Source organism: Pleurodeles waltl, chromosome 5, assembly GCF_031143425.1.
Source record: "Pleurodeles waltl isolate 20211129_DDA chromosome 5, aPleWal1.hap1.20221129, whole genome shotgun sequence".
Taxonomy (NCBI): Eukaryota; Metazoa; Chordata; class Amphibia; order Caudata; family Salamandridae; genus Pleurodeles; species Pleurodeles waltl.
In genome coordinates, this window is record NC_090444.1 from 1137825779 (window position 1) to 1137843987 (window position 18209).

At 43.8% G+C, this 18209-nt stretch overlaps 1 protein-coding gene across 1 annotated transcript in view; it reads right to left on the bottom strand.

The window, feature by feature from the left end:
* Window positions 1-1182: 1182 nt before the first annotated feature.
* LOC138296319 (amine sulfotransferase-like) overlaps window positions 1183-18209 on the bottom strand; it is a 325216-nt gene continuing 308189 nt past the window's right edge. Inside the window, exon 7 of the mRNA XM_069235355.1 lies at window positions 1183-2907. Within this exon, the coding sequence (XP_069091456.1) occupies window positions 2777-2907 (131 nt within the window). The 3' untranslated portion in view covers window positions 1183-2776. The remainder of the gene's footprint in view (window positions 2908-18209) is intronic.

Consider the following 18209-nt stretch of genomic DNA (forward strand, 5'->3'; position numbering starts at 1 on the left):
CACACCGAAAATGTTTTGCGAGTAAAAGCATGGATATTAAAAAATAAGAAGAAAGGAGTAAGACACAGTTACTCACAGTGCTTACTTTGTGCTTATGTGGCACTTATTTTTGAGGGCCGGGGCTTATTCTTCTGCCTCAAGCACTTGCTGCGAGCAAAAGACACAGATGGAAAAGACGGAGGAAGAGAAAAAAGAAAAAGCTTCACAAAGATAAAAAGCAGAAAGCTGCCAAGAAAGCTAAGGGGGCAGGGGGTGGCTGTAAATGGATTGAAGAGGTCCGAGATGGCGTCAGGATTACGCTGCCTCAGTATTCTGTGCCAGCACATTTAATTGCAGCAGCCACGAGTTTAAGAGAAGGGCTTTGGGCACCAGCATCTTTTTATTTACAAATTAAGCACGGGTTACTCATAGAAAGATCTGGGTGAATCAGATTCTATGAGTGTTGGGCCAAAGGGCCTGAGTGACACAGGTTTTCTTGTGACTTACACCTGTCATATTCGTGGCTTACTTCTGAATGACAGGAGTAAGTATTAACTACCCATGACTTACTCCTGGAATTCAATAGCAACCCTGGAGAGGGTAAGCCAAGACTAAGTCACATGTGTGCGTACACTTTTTTTGTGTGAAATGTGCCCTAAATGGCAGGTAGAGTTGTTGGTTCGTATTAATTTATAGTGCATGGAAGCCTGCAATTCCAGTGTCTCTGATTTTCTTATTACAGTAGACTTAGGCGTCTTTAATCACTTGTAATAAGAAAATTACATAGCAGCTCAGGAGTAATATTTTACAACAGTAGATATGCAAGGTCATAATGCCTGCTGCCACAGCCAGCAGTAAAGGAGAAAGGCAGGTCACTTAGCATCATTGCAGATGTAGTTTAAACAAAAAAACAAAAACTGGCTTTTCGTTTTTATCATCAATTTTCCTTAAGTAAATAGTGATCAGCAGAAAGCAGAGATTTACGATAACATGTTTCTTTTCTGCACACAGTTTACTACATTAAAAATAGGCTCTTTCTGCATGTTAGTAGTCATTTTGGGCTACAGTCCTTTTTTATTCTGATTTACATTAAACCGCATTACAGATTCAGCTCTGATTCTTTATGTCTACAACCATACTTTTTCGCTCACATGAAGGAGAAAGATGTCAAGGATTTGAGTAGTTTGTGGGAAGTGTGATGGTGTGATCATATATTATAAGGAATAAAATACCCCCTGTCATATGTCAAATGAATATTGCATGTCACCCCGAAGTTCCATGACCCTGCGTAGGAACTCAGTGTTCCTTCTCATTGTTCTATATTAGTGGTTCCCAATTTGTGCACCGCAGCACCCCAGTGCGCCATGAAAACTAGCCAGGTGCGCCACGAACAGCACAAAGCACTAAGCACAGACTGTGGGCCCCCTTGAAGGATGGGGTTCCCCTGGGGCTGTGTTACACCGCTGCTGACCTTAGCCTACTGGCAGGAGGGAGCTCTGAACTGAGCCTTTTCCACGTCGCATCCGTTCTCAGTGTCCTGGAATAAACCGGTGTCTTGTAACAGGCCAGCCTCGTAAAAACCATACAAATTAACCATATCATCACTGTCACAACTTAGAATGCAAACGTAGTGGGCTACTTCGTTAAGGTGGCTCAGGTCTTCCAATAAACAAAAGTATCTATTTTTTAGGAACAATTTCGCCCACTTCTACAATTGCAGTATGTTTTTGAATTAATGAATAGATGCAGTAAGCTCTTTATTCACATTAATCACAATACATTTTTATCTCTCTGGTAACCTGTGAACTGCTCAACATTAATATATTTTTACAGTTGATTTATTTAAATCACAATGTGTGCTGCCAAGATGAAAGGCAGGTCACAGGGCATAATAACAGCAGCTTAAGCAACGAAAATGGGAATTCACTTTTCTTTTTTCTGGTGTACTTCTAAAGAAAGAAAACGTGAGCAGTAGAAAGCAAAAATGTAGGGCAACATTTTTTTTTTTTCATGCTAATTTAGAAGAAGGTTGTATTCGCTAGAGACAATTTTTTAAAACAAAAAATAGCTTAAAAAATCCATCTGCAGACCCCAGAGAGTATTGTTTCCGACTTAACCAAATAAAGAGTTTTATTAAACAACTTTTAGATTTAATTTTTTTACATACATGATTATGATACCTTCATCGGCTTCTTCCCAATTATTTTCAGGGAGAAAAATGGAAGTACTCCTGAGGCCTGGCTTACATCCCCCCACCCACCAAATAAAATGTAGCATAATGGGGAGCCGTGGCCAACAGCCAATAGGTCAAGGAAGTCTGGGGTCGAAAAAGTTTGTGAACCACTGTTCTATATGGTCTCAGTACTACACTGCGGCTTGCATCAGGGTTTACTTTGTTCAATATATGTCATTTAAAATGTAATTATGTAATCCAAAAATAACTATGCTGGATGTAAGAGGAGTGTGAGGGGGTTTGTAGGTCTGATTAGCACATCAAGGTTTTATATCACAAAACATAACTACTAATGTAAACCAGAAATTGTTGTGGCAATTTATATTACAAATGTGCTAACTAAAACAGTCAAAAAAGGAATTAGAATGGACTTCAACCCATAATTATTACCTAGAATCTTATTGAACAAAAGCATGAATTAGACATTTACCCACAGTTCTCTAGGTCACAGTTTACTGGAATGAACGTGCCCTTTTGCATTTGTTTGTGTAATTTTGATATTAGGATGCAAATAGAAAACATTGATAATGGTTTGATTGACAAGACAAAATATGTTTTTTAGCTTTATGCCTGGTTTTCCCTGGGAATGTCAAAAACAAATTTGATTGGTAAATCTCCCATTTTCTCCTGGTAAATCTTGTCAATCATCTCACTCTGTGCCACAGTCATTATATTTTTCCAGTCTCCAATGGTGCCTGTAGAAAACAATTTAGAAAAACAATGATGTTGATTAATAAATGCAGCCAAACAGATGCATAGCAGTAACAATTAACAGTTTAGGATGTTCAGAGAATACACAAGATAAAGTAAATTCCTTTGTAACTGATGAAATACATTTGAATTGGTGATTATCGGCTAATTCATAAACATATCTATGCACCAAAGTTAAACTTAGGTATGTAAATACTCTGTTCATAGGATGTAAATTCACATTTTCTTTTCATATACCCTAAATTTACATGTGAAAGTCAAATCCTCACTCTCAATGTGGTTGAAGATATGTAATGTTCATGGCTTCCGTTAGTTACCAATAGAATTAATTGTCAATTTGAATAAAAATTTACACCCAATGTATGTGTAAATCCTACGATGTAAATTTCCAAAATACTTGACAAGAGAATAACAGAAAATGTGTTTTTTTCCCTAGAATTTCCTGGCCTACACATGTTGCTAGGACATTTTTCAAAGCTTTAATAAGGGTAATTTTACATTTAACATGATGAAAGTCTGAAAGAAAATTGAGAAAAGAAGGGCCTTCTCTGCTTGACTAAGATTGGAGATCAGGTTCACAAAGAGACTGCAAATTGATGACTGAAAATGTTAGCTAAGCAGTAACATGGTGTTAGAAATTGGGCCACTAGTTGGCAGAGATATGCATCCTGTGCAAGTAGGAACCACAATCTCTAGTCAGGGTAAATCACAACACAACCTAAATTATCCTATGCTCGCAGTCCGGTAGCTTGGCACAGAGCAGGCAGGCTTAACTAAGAAGGCAATGTATTTGTGCAATATCTCATACAGTAACACATTGAAAACACCACAAAACTTACCCACCACCAGTTTAGAAAAATAGATAATATTAATCTGAACAAAATAAGATCAAAATGACAAAAAATCCAACATGCACAAGTTATCATATAACTTTTTAAAGTTTTAAATGAGTCTCAATCCTTAAGAATCAGTGGGTGTATCATTTTAACACACAGTAACTGGGATGTGTAAAAAATAACGAGGCAGAGGGGCTGCAGAAGAGGAGATGCGCTGAAAAGTAAAGCAATGCCTTCATTTTTCTGGTGTGGCAAAGGCGATGTGTTGTTTCTTTCCACGCTGCAAGGCGATGTGTCAGTTTCCAGGAGCGCAGCCTTGGTTCATCATAGCGATGCAGGGATATTTCAGCACCCAGGGAAGAAGTGTGGAAAACCCAGAACGCGTTGAGCAAAGGCAACAGGTACTGCGCTGATTCGGAAGGCGATGCAGTATTTTTTCAGCCACGGAGTATGCTCTGCGTTGACCCGGCAGACGTTGCATCGAATTTTGCAGGTGTTGCGTCAATTTCCCAATGCGCCTGATTTTCTTCTCTTTGGTGAAGACTTTGATAGCCCTGAGACTTCAGAACAGGAGGGAAGCTCAAGGCAAGCTCTTGTGGAGGAAGGCAGTAATTCCACCAGAGTCAGGGGTCAGCAGGGCAACAAGGTGCCTAGCAGTCCTTCCAGCAAAGCAGTCCAGATGAGTCATGTGTGCAGCCAGGCAGTCCCTCTGACAGAGTCCAGTTGTAGGTCCAGAAGTGTCTGATTTGGTGGGATCACAGACCCAGTATATATACACCCAAAAGTGTCTTTAAAGTGGAAGAGACTTCAAAGAGTGGTTGTGAAGTGCCCATGTTTCTCTTTCAACCCAGACCTGTCAGCCAGGAGCCCTGTGGGGGGTTATTGGTCCTTTGTGTGAGGGCAGGCCAATGGCCTTTGAAGTTTAAGAGAGAGCCCCTCCACTCTTCCTGCCCAGAGAAACCCATCTGTATGCAGATAAATGCAGATGCACCCGAGTGTCCTGTGTTTATGGCTGTCTGGGTCGAATGCACAAGGGGAGCTGTCAACTAGAACAGATTAGACATGGGTTAGAGACGGACTGTAAGGCACAGATGGCAGTAAGAGAAGAGAAATGCCTACTTCATAAAAGTGGCACTTCTAAACTTCACCAGTAAGCAGGATTTCTTACAACCATATCAAATATGACAAATCTATTCCTTTTAGATCAGAAACTACCACTTAAAAGTATAGAAGGGAATCTCTAATGCTGGCCTATGTAAAACTTATAAGTGCATGTCCTGCATTTTACTTTCATAGCACACTGCTCTATAGATTACCTAGGGCCTACCTTAGGGGTGACATATATGGAAGATAAGGGGAATTTAAGGCTTGGCAATTAGTTTTAAATGCCAAGTCAAAGTAGCAGTGAAAATGCGCACACAGGCCTAGCAATGGAATGCCTGAGACATGGTTAAGGGGCTCCTTATGTAGGTGGCACAATCAGTGCTGCAGGCCCACTTTTAGCATTTAATTTACAGGCCCTGGGCACATCTAGTGCCCTTTGCTAGGGACTTACAGGTAAATTAAATATGCCAATAGGGTATGAACCAATGTTGCCATGTTTAGGGGAGAGAACACATGCACTTTAGCACTGTTTAGCTGTGACAAAGTGTGCAGATTCCCAAAACCAGCAAAAAGGAGATCAGAAAAATGGAAAGAGGCAGGTGAAAAATTGAGGGAAGACCACACTAAGGCTGTCATGTCTAACACATGGATTCTGAATAAATAAATAATTGTACTTGTGTTTGGGTATTAACACATCTTACTAACATTTCTTACAAAGTTGTGTCATGAGGGCGTGACTGGCAGCCATGTCATTAGAATACATTTTATTTTCCTCAACTCTTTCTATATCCTGATTAATTTGCTATTAATCCTGAAACAAAAATACTTTAAAGTGTGGTGTGCTCCTCAAGCAACTGTAGAGTACCAACAATGAAAGACTGACCGGTTCATTGGAATGTGATGGGACTCTAGCGCTGTTGTACATGACCAGAACAATGATACAGCCAATGACATGCCTGCCAGAGAGGCAAGAAGCAGAGAGCTGCTGCTCCGAGTCTGAGCAGCTTCATGGCCCTAGAGCAAGTGAAGGTCGAGCTCATGAAATAAGCACCGAGGACCACAGCCATAAACTGTTAAAGGCCTGGGAGCAAAGATCACAATGGCCCCTGAAGTATGCCTGCAACAAAGGAGCAGAAAGGGGCCAGAAGTGAGAAATGTAACATGTCAAAGGCATACCAAGAGAGAGGCCCAGAGCATCAAGGTGGAAGGTCACCAAAAAGGTCATGACCTTGCAGATTGGCAAGTTGATGAATCTTGTTAACAGGGTTGGCATACAACAAACAATACAGATAAATGTGGCCCTCATTGCCAGGTAGGCAAGACTCCTCCCTTTTGTGGCAATATAACTTCCCACTCACCCACACCAGGACAAAGAGTACACAGAGCATGAGCAACAGTGGAATAAGCTGCAGGAGAGAAGCAGAAATGAGTAATCAGATTCTTCAAAATAAAGACCCCACTCATAAATTGGCCCAAGGAATGGCATCATTTAACGTAGCGGGCTGTGGGATACCAATTGGCAGGGTAACCTGGAGAAGAAAAGAAAAGGATATATTACCTATCAAAGCAGACACAGCACTCACAGCCCAGGCCTACCTGGAAGGCAATGTGTAGGAGAGCTAACCAAACAGAGAATTGAAGGCAAAGACACTCTCAGCAAGTGGTCCAAATGGAAGGTAATAATTATGATTAATAACTGTTTAATTCTCAAAATATTTTATTGGATGTTGTCCATCCCCATTTAGGAGGCCATAGAGCAGGAAGGGTCTAATGGGCCACAACCAGGAGGGTTAAGACCTTTTACCACTGCAGTCCCGGGCCAGCCTTAATATAGCTCTTCAAACTTGGCCAAGTACAACTCTTTCATTACTTGACTCTAGGTAATACTGTTCGTGAGCAGTCACAGGCTCCTCTGCAAAGTTAGTGTTGGACTTACTCAGGCTAAAGAATCAATACCACCCACCCTACCAGTAAAATAATGTCAATGTTCAGTACAGTGGGTGTTTATGTAACAAAGACAAGTAATCTACTACAAAAAATAGAATCCCACTACACATTCAGTCAAGAATGAACACTCAATTCTTGGGTACAGGCCTTTGGCCCTCTGCTGACTAGGCCTTCACCTGTCTCTAGTGGACCTTCCACTCCCCTCACTGGGTCCTCCCAGTTCCAGGTCTACAGCTAAGTTGTATGGCAGCAGCTTGTTCCCCCTGGTTGATTGTAGCACTCTCTCTCCAGTGCCTAGACCTTATTCTCCCAGCTTGTAGCAAGGCCACATTCGATGCTGCCATGGCAGCTGACTCTCACCAGCAACAGGTGAGAGTCTCAAAATAGCCTGTGGAAGACCAGTAGCAATGTGTGGCTGCATTCAGACCTCTCGTGGTAATGGGCACCTACCTGCCACAGTCAGGAGCTTCCAAGCAGCAGATGGGAGTCCCTTTCAGGGGCTGCTTGGCACTGCTATCCAGTGCTAAAGTGCAAGGGCTCCTATGTAAAAGGCATATCAGATTTACTGGTAAGTCCCTAGTAGAGTGCCCTAGAGGTGCCCAGGGCCTGTAAATCAAATGCTGCTAGTGGGCCTGCAGCACTGGTTGTGCACCCACATTAGTAGCCCTGTAAACATGGCTCAGACCTGCCACTGCAGTGTCTGTGTGTGCAGTTTTAAACTGCCAATGCGACTTGGCAAGTGTACCCACTTGCCAGGCCTAAACCTTACCTTTTCTTACCTGTAAGACACCCCTAACGTAGGCCCTAGTTAGCCCCATGGGGAGGGTGCAGTTTATGTTTAAGGTGGGACATATACTAATGTGTTTTATATGTCCTGACAGTGAAATACTGCCAAATTCGTTTTTCACTGTTGCAAGGCCTATCTCTCTAATAGATTAACATAGGGGATGCCTTTAAATAGTATTAAAGGGCAGATTCCCTTTGGGAGTAGATATACATATGGAGTTTGGGGTCTTTGAGCACACAATTTAAAAATACATCTTTTAGTAAAGTTGATTTTAAGATTATGGCGGTCATTCTGACCGCGGCAGGCGGCGGTCGCCGCCGAATGACCGCCCTGCGGTCAAAAGAGCGCGGCGGCCATTCCAACTTTCCCGCTGGGCCGGCGGGCGCCTGCCAAAAGAGCGCCCGCCGGCCCAGCGGGAAAGCCCCTGCAACAATGAAGCCGGCTCCGAATGGAGCCAGCAGAGTTGCAGGGGTGCGACGGGTGCAGTGGCACCCGTCGCGATTTTCACTGTCTGCTAAGCAGACAGTGAAAATCTTTGTGGGGCCCTGTTAGGGGGCCCCACGACACCCGTTCCCGCCATCCTGGTTCTGGCGGTGAAAACCGCCAGAAACAGGCTGGCGGGAAGGGGGTCAGAGACCGCCAGGGTTGGAATGAGGGCCTATGTGTTTGAAAATGCCCCTTTTAGAAAGTGAGCATTTTCTTGCTTCAACCATTTCTGTGAATCTGCCTGTTTGTGGATTCCCTGTCTGGGTCAGTTTGACAGTTGGGCTGTTTGCACCTCTCACTAGACAGTGACACAAAGGGAGTTGGGATGTAGCCTGCATATCCTGATGAGATATCTGTGCTAGGAGTGAGGGGAGGAGTGGTCACTCACACCTGAAAGGGCTGTGCCTGCCCTCACACAATGCAGTCTCAAACCCCCTGGTGTGTGTCCGGGGCCTGGCCTGGGCAAGGCAGGATTTCACAAACAAGAGAGACTTTTCTTTGAAGTAAGCCTACTTTAAAGGGCAAAATGGGTATAAGAAGGACACTGAAAACCACAGACTAGAGATCGCTTCTGGAAACCAAGAGGAACTTCTGCCTGGAGAAGAGCTGAAGAGCTGAGGAAGAAGAGCTGCCCTGCCTGTGACTGTGCTTTGTGGAGCTATTCTGCAGTTGCTGCTTCTGCCTGTGCAGGAGGACGAAGACTGGACTTTGTGTGAAGAACTCTCCAAGGACTTGAAACTGAACTTGCCTCCTGTTGTTGAAGTCTCAGGGACAGCAAAGACTTCTCTCTGCCAGCACCTGGAGCCCCTGCTGAGACTCCTACCCTATGGTGCCCTTCCAGTTCCTAAGAAATCCAAGCACAGACCGCTGTGTGGGGAAAAGATCGACACAACTCTGAGACGAGGCTGAATAATCGACACTCACGGCTGAAGAAACAACGCGCAGCATCGCTGACGGAGGCTGGTGAGATCGCAACCCACGCTGCGTGGTTTTCGAATCATCGTGCAGCAGGATTTCCGATGCAAACATTGCTGGGCGTGTAAAAACGATGCAAGGCCTGCCCGGACCCGAGAGTGCTGTTTGGATAGACGCATCGCTCTCCTGTGGAGAGAAGAAACAACGCACACCAACCCGACTAGATCAAGAGTGATACCGACACATTGCAAGCCCCTTTTGCCGCACACTTGCACTTGCAGGGTTATTTTTGAAGCGCCCAGGTACATTTCTACGCTAACAGCGTTACCGTTGTGTTTAAAATCACATGAAGACTCTTTTGGTTTTTAATTGATAACTTGACTTGTGTATGGTCGATTTTTTGTCGTTTTGGTCTTGTTTTGTTTAGATAAATATTTTCTATTTTTCTAAACCTGTGTTGTGTCATTTTGTGGTGTTTTCATCAAGTTACTGTGTGTGTTGGTACAAAAACTTTACACCTAACACTCTGAAGTTAAGCCTGCCTGCTTGTGCCAAGCTACGGAAGGGGTGAGCGGGGGTTAGCTGAGGGTGATTCTCTTTTACCCTGACTAGAGTGAGGGTCCTTGCTTGGACAGGGGGTAACCTGACTGCCAACCAAAGACCCCATTTCTAACAACCTCCATGGTAATCAACGGAAAATATTACTCCACCCTCTTCTTACCCTTCACAGTTGACACTCTGTGTGCCGAAAACAAGCTCAAAACATCTTGCTTCAGCTGCCATCTAGGTACCAGTGCCAACTTTATTGGTGAAGAAAAATACTCCTCTCTACCCAAGGCTACCATAAGTCCCTTCACATAAATAAGCCACTAAATCCTTTGGGCTTTCTCTAAAAGTAGGCAATTGTTCACTATTTGCTGATTAAGAGAGGTCTCATCTTTAGTCCAGAGTGAATGCCACAGCATTACTTGGGTCAGCCCAATACAATCTTGAGGAGGGCAAATACCTAACTCCGCCTGACACAATTAGCCTGGCAAGCTATTAGGAACTGACAGAAGCATCCTGGACCAGGACTTATGAGGTACATTCATAACCGCTGAGCTTAATGCATTGGTCAAAATTGGCACCCAGAGGTCAGGATTACCAAGAAAAATGTCAACAGGCACCCCATCCAGCCATGAGGTCTTTTTTCTAGCATACTTCTCTAAGGCAGAAAAAGTCTCATCCCACGAGGGACTTGGCAGCTTAGAGCCTGCCTGATTGTAATAATGGTCAGAAGGTGCAAAGAACTGACCTCACCCAAATTACTTCCATAAATATTGGAGAAATGTTCTACCCACATGCTTGGAGTGATGACCACATCAATGGGAGTATTATGAGTGTCGGAAGAATAGGGGGCATTTACCATTTCCCAAAAGAGTTGTGTATCCTTAATATTCACTGCAACATGCATCCTTTCCCAGGCTTCTCCATTTTCAGCTTTAAAAGATCTCTCAGTACTGCCCGAGGAGCCAATGACTCCAATTTTTACCCAGAATCCCCTTGTTTTGATGAGATATGAGTGCGGGGGGCATTAATTGCCGATTGATGGACGGAACCGCCCATAGTGAGGGAAAGCGACAATGGATAGTGCTCACTCAAACAAATGGGTAAAATGGCAAAGTCATAAAGCCTAAGTCTATGGGTTAATGGAAGAACGAGAAAATCAATTAAACTGCCCCCGTCCAAAATAAGTAACAAACCCTGAAGAGCTTCGGCCTGCCAAATCAATCATAATAAACAATGCCCACTTACTCAAAATGGCATTAGGGTGGTCTCCACAGGGTGTGTGTTCAAAATGTGTAAACTCTTCCATCTCACTGCAAATCTGCCATTATATAACATTCTTGGCAATTGGACCTACTTAACAATTGAAATCCCCACCCCAAATTATAACATAATTCTTTCTAAGATCACCCAAAATTGCACCCAAAGCAAGATCAAGGGAGACAACTATATCATTGTAGTCGTGAAATTCAGGTGATAAAAATTAATCACAACCAGACTTCCCAGAACTAGCTCTAAATTACATGATTTGAAAATAAAGGGAATTAAGACACATTTAACAACTTTCCAACCTAGGGTGAGTGAGACCAGAGTCAGTAAGCCCCCTTTGTGATGACCCCCACTAGATGGCATTGCAGGGGTCTCAATTGAAAAAAAACATTAATAAATACTGTGTCACAAGACCAAGTCACCTGCAAACAAACAATGCTATAATTCTGTTTAAGTTTGTGCCTCTAGGGACTATCAATTTAATAGAGAGCCCCACAACATTCAAGACCAGCCACTTACAGCTAGCCTTGGAAACAATAGAGAAGAGCACATGGGCTGGCTGTGGCACAGCAGAGGTATCCACATGGGTGTCCTTATATGTGGTCTCACAACTAGGGCAGGACTCAAATGCAAAGAAGAAATTTGCACCTCATTAAACTGCAGACTCTCAAGAAACCCATATTCTTTGTTTCTAATATTCTGGTGGCAAGAGTGAACACCATCATCCTACTCCCTACCCTCTGAGCAAAAAGAACTCATGGACTGTGAGAGACTGCCTTCAGAGAGTCAATCATTTCCCCCAATATCAGATAACAACATAAATCTATTACTGAGGGATAGAGGAGGATTCAAACAACAGGCAGTATAAGAATGATTGGGGGCCATGCGCCAGTTCCCTCTTGTGGGCCTGTAAAAATATCCAAACAGGAGGATTGTTTTAGAGCTGCAATTCGCTCTACCAGTACTAACTTGCTCCAAAATATCTCCTGCTACCACAGGGTTGTGAACACTCACAACAATAGTTTCACCTGCATAAGTTATCCCCAACAGGCCAATACTATGCACCATCCATACAAATAACATTTCTGAGTCCAAATTCCAATGACAATTAACAGTGCTATTCAACCAAAACATCACCTTGTTCTTAAGGGATCTATAAGATTCAAATAGACCTGCTAGGAGCTGTGGGACAATAAGGTAAAATTAGTACATGGGGTCAAACAGGCAAACTTTCTTCATTCTGTGGGCCCTTTTCTCTCTGAGAGAGAGGTGTGATGCATTTGTAGGCTCTGCACTAAAAGTAGTAGGAACTAAACTAGTATCCCTATCAGACTTCTGAAGCCTAACTAAATTGACCCCCCCACCTTGCAACTCCTTCTGCAAGCCACTGGTGTGAACAGTGCCATCGGATAAGTGTACAGCTAAAGCTGCAGTGCACTATTGTAACTGCTGCATAGGGGGATCAATAGTCTGACCAATGGCATTTCTGCACCCTTTGACTGAATTAATAATTTGGGACAATTTAGAATAAATAGTAGCAAGACATTCATAAACAGGCTGTTATTTTAGCTATAGCTCCATGCACGTTAGTTTAATACACTAGGCCGCTGTGCACTTTGACCTAGATATAGTTTATTTGGCTTTGCATTGTTATTTTTACAATAACCAGTTTTACGGTCTTGTTTTAATTTCTTCTATCTAACTGTTTTGCCTAGCCCGGCATTGTGTTCTCAAACAAGACATTCTTGATCACTTTGTGCTTCAGTCAAGGCTACAGTTTGGTACATTGCCGGTGAACGTGGTAGAAGTTTAGACTTCCACATTCGTAGAAAATACACATGCTTTCGTAGGGACATTTTCTTAGAACATTAGCTGTGTTATTATAAAAACACTTCCTAGTCCCATTACACGTTAAGAGGGAGATTCCAGCCAGGGAACCACGACTGTATGCCGTTGGTGAATGCTTCGCTGCAGATGCTAACGCAGACTACAGGCCTTTGCTCAGGTATGAGGGTCGATGTCCCCCCAGGGGAACCTGAAAGGCAGAATTAGAGCTTAACATGCTGTGCTCAAATTATGACTCAGATAGAAAATAGTCCATTAATTCTAGTGGCAATATGATAGCGTTATTCTTATGCTTCACTCTCATCATCACCATTTTAATATTGTCATGTTGTGTCGTTCTGGTTATTGCAGCTCACGCTTTGCTATCTAAAATGCAGTTGTTTTATTAAACCAGTCTTTAAAACTCATACTGCTTTCATTGTCATTTATATATGAGACTGAATTGCGAATGAGAGAACCGGATGCGACCTGAGTGACCACGACTTACCTGAGAAGCATGATATGTCATGCGCTCGGCTGCCCACTCATCTCTACCTTTCGGGAGAGACGAGGCACTGCTAGTTAGCCGGAGAAAAACCCAGATTTGGAGTGACAGGTGTCACCCACTGTGGGTCAGACTCAGTCTCCCAGACCGTGGACAATCTTGCTGCTCAAAATCCAGTAGTCTCTTTAGAATAATGAGAGCCTACGCAACAGGGCTAGTTTAGAGTCAAGAAGGTCCCTTAAGAATGTCCTCATATCATCTCTAAAATTGCCCACCAATGGGGTAATAGAAACCCTTTCATGGCTTCTGGGCATATCTAAACATTGCTTATTCTGGGCTGATTGAGACTTCAAGGCCCTTCTTCTTCCTTTAATTAGTGGGCCCACACTTGGGGAGGCATGTACATTAGAAGAATTAACCACGTACTACATTCGCATTGTATTGCCTGAAACACCCATTTCCGGTGCCCCCATAGTAGTAAAATCATGCTCCCCCTGTGCACTAGGAGGGCCAACAGGAACATGATCCACAGCAGAGTCAAGAGTTACAATAGCTGGCACACATAAAGGGGTAATTCTTCTGCTGTCAGTGACAAACGCCTTTGGCAAGTTATATTTAATTCAATACCAAATCCACTCCCTCACTAAGACGTCATCAATAGTTCTGCATTGGTGAGAATGGTGCTGATGGGGCTCTAAACGCCTGTCACATTTGTATTCCTTTTACTCATAATCCCTTACAAGGTCATAATCCCTTACAAGGGAAGGTACATAAGTGCCTCTACAGAGATCAGCTACAGATAATTCCTTGCTTCCAAGAGCAGCCTGACAACACTGTTACAGATGGACAGAAAAAAGCTTACTGGCACGGGGGTGGGCTCTGCCCAGCCTCTGCCAGTCTATAATGGACTAAGACGGGCAGCAGGGCAAGCACCTTCCCTTTATGCACCTCCCGGCGTGTAAACTGACAGTAGAAGCCGCATTGCTGTAGGGAAATGAAGTCCTGACCCCCTCCTTATTCAGCTCGTGGGGCAAGCACATTCCCTTTATGCACCTCTGGGCGCATAAGCTGACAGTGACAGCTACGTTGCTATAGGGAAATGAAGTCCTGGGCCCTCCTGGCCACTCTCAGCACATCCCCTGCAGCGGGGCAAGCACCTTCAAATTATGCACCTCCAAGTGCGTATACTGACAGTGGCAGTTGCATTACTATAGGGAAATTAACTCCTGGCCCCCCGGCCTCACTCAGCACATCCTGTGGCACAGGGCAAGCACATTTCCTTTATCCTTATCCAGGTGCATATACTGACAGTGGCAGCTGCATTGCTATAGGGAAATTAAGTCCTGGCCCCCTGGCATCACTCAGCGCGTCGAGCAGTTTTTGCGCTCTAACTATCCAAAAACCCTAGAGTTTAAATAGAAAGTACAACTTTAAATCTACCCTCTAAAATGTTCCATCCCTCCTCTCCTTTCCATATGATGGGTTGAGGAGCATTTCCATTACGAAGCATGCTACTTTGCGTGGGACAGGGCACTCAACAAGAAAGTCCACCAGGAAAAGAAATTAGGTGCAAGAAGGAGTTGTCTGTGGACTTCTACAGCCTAGTTGTGTCTTCTTCTTCTTGTTTTCAGAAATTGTTTCCTCTGTTCACTGCAAGTGCCATTTCAGAGTGCACTGTGGTAGTGACATATTGCAAAATATTATAATACCAATATGGTCCAGTAAAAATACCTCCACCTATGGGAGGACTAAACTTAGTCTACTCAAAGATGCATGCATCCCAGACTGTCCACAGTACTGCCATTGCCAAGAAATCAGTTACTTACCTGCAACTCCACTTTTCTAGTATTGGTACCTATCATATGTTTTGCATACTTGAACCATTCCTTGTTGTCAGGCTGGGAAACCACAGTAAATTTAACTAACAACAAATGGTGTTAAAATGACAAAAGGCTTCAACAGCTCTCCTACTCCCCCGTGAGGCCACTAAAGCTCAGATTTTAAATCACAAGTCTGACAAGATTACATAATTTATGTACTCTTCTCAAGCTTGTGCTTTAAAATCTGAGCTTTAATGACATAATAATGGAACGGTTGGAGGGTTGCATGTGAACATATGAATGATGCTAATGCTGGAGAATTGGAGTTACAGGCAAGTAACTTATTTCTTCTCCAGCATTTAATCCTTCAAACATTCAAATGTTTGAATTAAAATAGCAAGAAATACAAATATTATAGTGAAGTGTGACCTAGAATCATCTTTACTGAACTAGGAACCCAGACCAATACTAGTCCCACCAAAGAGTTAGCCACTGCGTTCACATCCAGATAGTAGCACAAGAGCTGGGACTGGTAACCCAAAAAAACAGCCCTCGCAAATGTTGTCAGACGAGCCCCAATAGGGTGCATGGTGAGTAAGCCTGACCACTACAATAGGGCCTCCCCAAGAAAATTTCACTAAATGACAAAAACTGTGCATTCTACAACATATTTTTCATTATATTCATTTGCATTCATTTTTAAAGTATGGTAAATGATGACTTTACAGTGCAGCAGGATACAGCAATCTTTTTAACAGTGCCTCTTATCTCTCCATAGCGGATCTCTCACATGTTTTTCAATTGTTTTATAGCGCCTTTACAGCACCCAGACATCCAGAGTAGGTCTGGGCAGAGGGTGCAGAGTTGTGCTACAAGCAATTCCGTAAAGTGATTTAAAAAAAAACCTTCTGTGCTATGTGAAGTTCCGAGGGCTGATGGAGTTTCCCTTTGCGCCTGTTAATGTTGTGTTTTACTTCAAACGCAATGTAGAGTGCGTTCTCATGTTCAAAATCGAGCGCAAACGACACAACACGGTTTGCATGGGCCGCTGCCATTTTGTGCTTTACTCTGTTTATGGTGCTTGGACTGTTTTTTCATCCCTAAATAATCTCATCAATCCTCCACCCTCCTAATTAATCTTCCCCTCATTTTTATTTATTGTATTAGTGGTCTTTTAGTGTATATATATGTTTACATTGTTTTCATTTTTTTGTGCTTTTTGTGACTGTATTTTTATTTATTTTTCCCTTTACTTCCTTAGTTATTATTTCTTCCTTTCTTCTTTTTTCTTTTCTTCACCCCACCACCCAGCGCCATGGCAGAGCAGGTGCCGGCGAACAGGGAAAAGGCAACACCAGGAAGTCCCCCACCCCGGCCAGCCAACAGCCACCATCTACCTTGTGGGCGGCACCGCCACTAAGGAGTGCAGCCCCAGCTCATCTTTTCTGAGGTGGCAGCACTGATTTTCTACGTGTAGCGCCACCTCTCCTTCATGCTGGCAGCATTTACCCCCCTGTGGGAGGGTAGGCTGCATTGGAGGAGGGTGCGCAGGTGTGTTTGGTGCATCACCCAGGTCCAGCGCACCACCCATACTGCTGGGCAGAGATCATTGACCACGAGCAGGATCTGCTTGACCTGCTAGGCGTAGGGATCCCGGGGCTCTGTGAGTATTAACTGTATTTGTGTTCTACAATGCTAACTTTGTTTTTACGAATAGCATGCTGCTCACACTTAGAGGTCAGTTATGTTTAGTTTACGTTAAGAATATTATTATGTGATCCAGGTAGAGCTAGGTGGGTGCTTGGTGGTCTTCATGGCAGGGTCCCGCCATGGAAAGGCTGGCAGAAAGGCAGAGTTGGGAGCCACAAGGGGGCCCCTGCAATGCCCAAGACAATGGTGTGAGGAGTGCAGGGGGGCCCCATTAGCACACTCAGAATGCACACTGTCTGCTATGGCAGAGAGTGAGCGTTCTGGGGGCGCTGTTTGCAACAGTATTGGCTCTGACCCTCTTGGGGAGCCGAGGCGGATGCCGCCACACTGTTTCCACTGGGCTGACCAGCGGAAACATACTAATATGACATTTCTGCAAGTCAGCTCAATGGAAACATTGTTATATGACAGTTGTGTGGCCACCAGCTTGGCAGCCGTCTCATTACTGCCATATTGGAGTTTGGGCGGTTCAACCGTCAAACTAGTAATCGGCCCCTTATTGAAAGGCATTTGGGGAAGATCAGGGCCACTGGAATTAAAAGAGATAACTGTCAACTACGGCTGCCACAGCTGCAGACAGCAGAAAAGTACTCAAAGTGCTGGATAGCATGCCTCCATTAATTTGCAACAACAAATTGTATTCCATTGTGCATAATGCCTTCCTCATAAATGAGAGGTAATTCATTTTTATTTTTCCACTGAAACTGTCTGTTTAGTCACTAGAAAAGCCTTTAAAAAAAAAAATCACCGTTTTTTTTAATCTCGGGTTATTCTGCCTTATTTCTTTTCTACCAGACAATCAGTGCTTTTTATGTGAGGCATATGTGGGGAAACAAATAGCACTGGCCCTGTGACTCTCCTAATCATAAAAATCACATCAATTTCCAATGTCCCTAGGGGACCAGCAATGTACTGCTTCTGTGCCACCCACTCTCTTCTTTTGAAGAAGTGTTTGTTCAGAGCATTCTTTACAATGTGTCTTTTCCCTTTTTGTTATTTTCAATATAGCTACTCCTGCTGGTCAACCAGCACCACCCACCAGGCAAGAGAAAGCGGTCCGTCTGCGGTGGCAGAGGCTGGAGAACATCCAGGCCGAATTCCACCAGCTGGTGGTCCTCGAGAAGAAAAAGGGTGAAATAGCTGCCTCTGACCCACAACCCAGATCAGCAGCATACCAGCCCTAGCCTCCAGCCCCCAGCCACTACATCACTGGTTCTGCTGCCAACTCTCTGTGTCCCTAACTACACCTGCTGCTGCCCCCTCCCACTCTGATAGGGCACTGCTTTACCATATCCAGCATCGGATGCACCAAATGGAGAGTCGGCTCTCCATGATCAAGCAGAGCCTGGTCCAGCTCCGGACCCACATAGACAGTGCTTTCATCTAAGTCCTTTTAAATTATTTTTGTTTTGGTGGGAGGGACTTGATGTGGGTGGAAACGATAGAAAGGCAGTATAGAACTGGGTTTCACATTGGACTTTTCTGTGGACTTCCTGGGGATGGGGCTATTTTGTTTTATGAGAAGGGTGGGCATGTT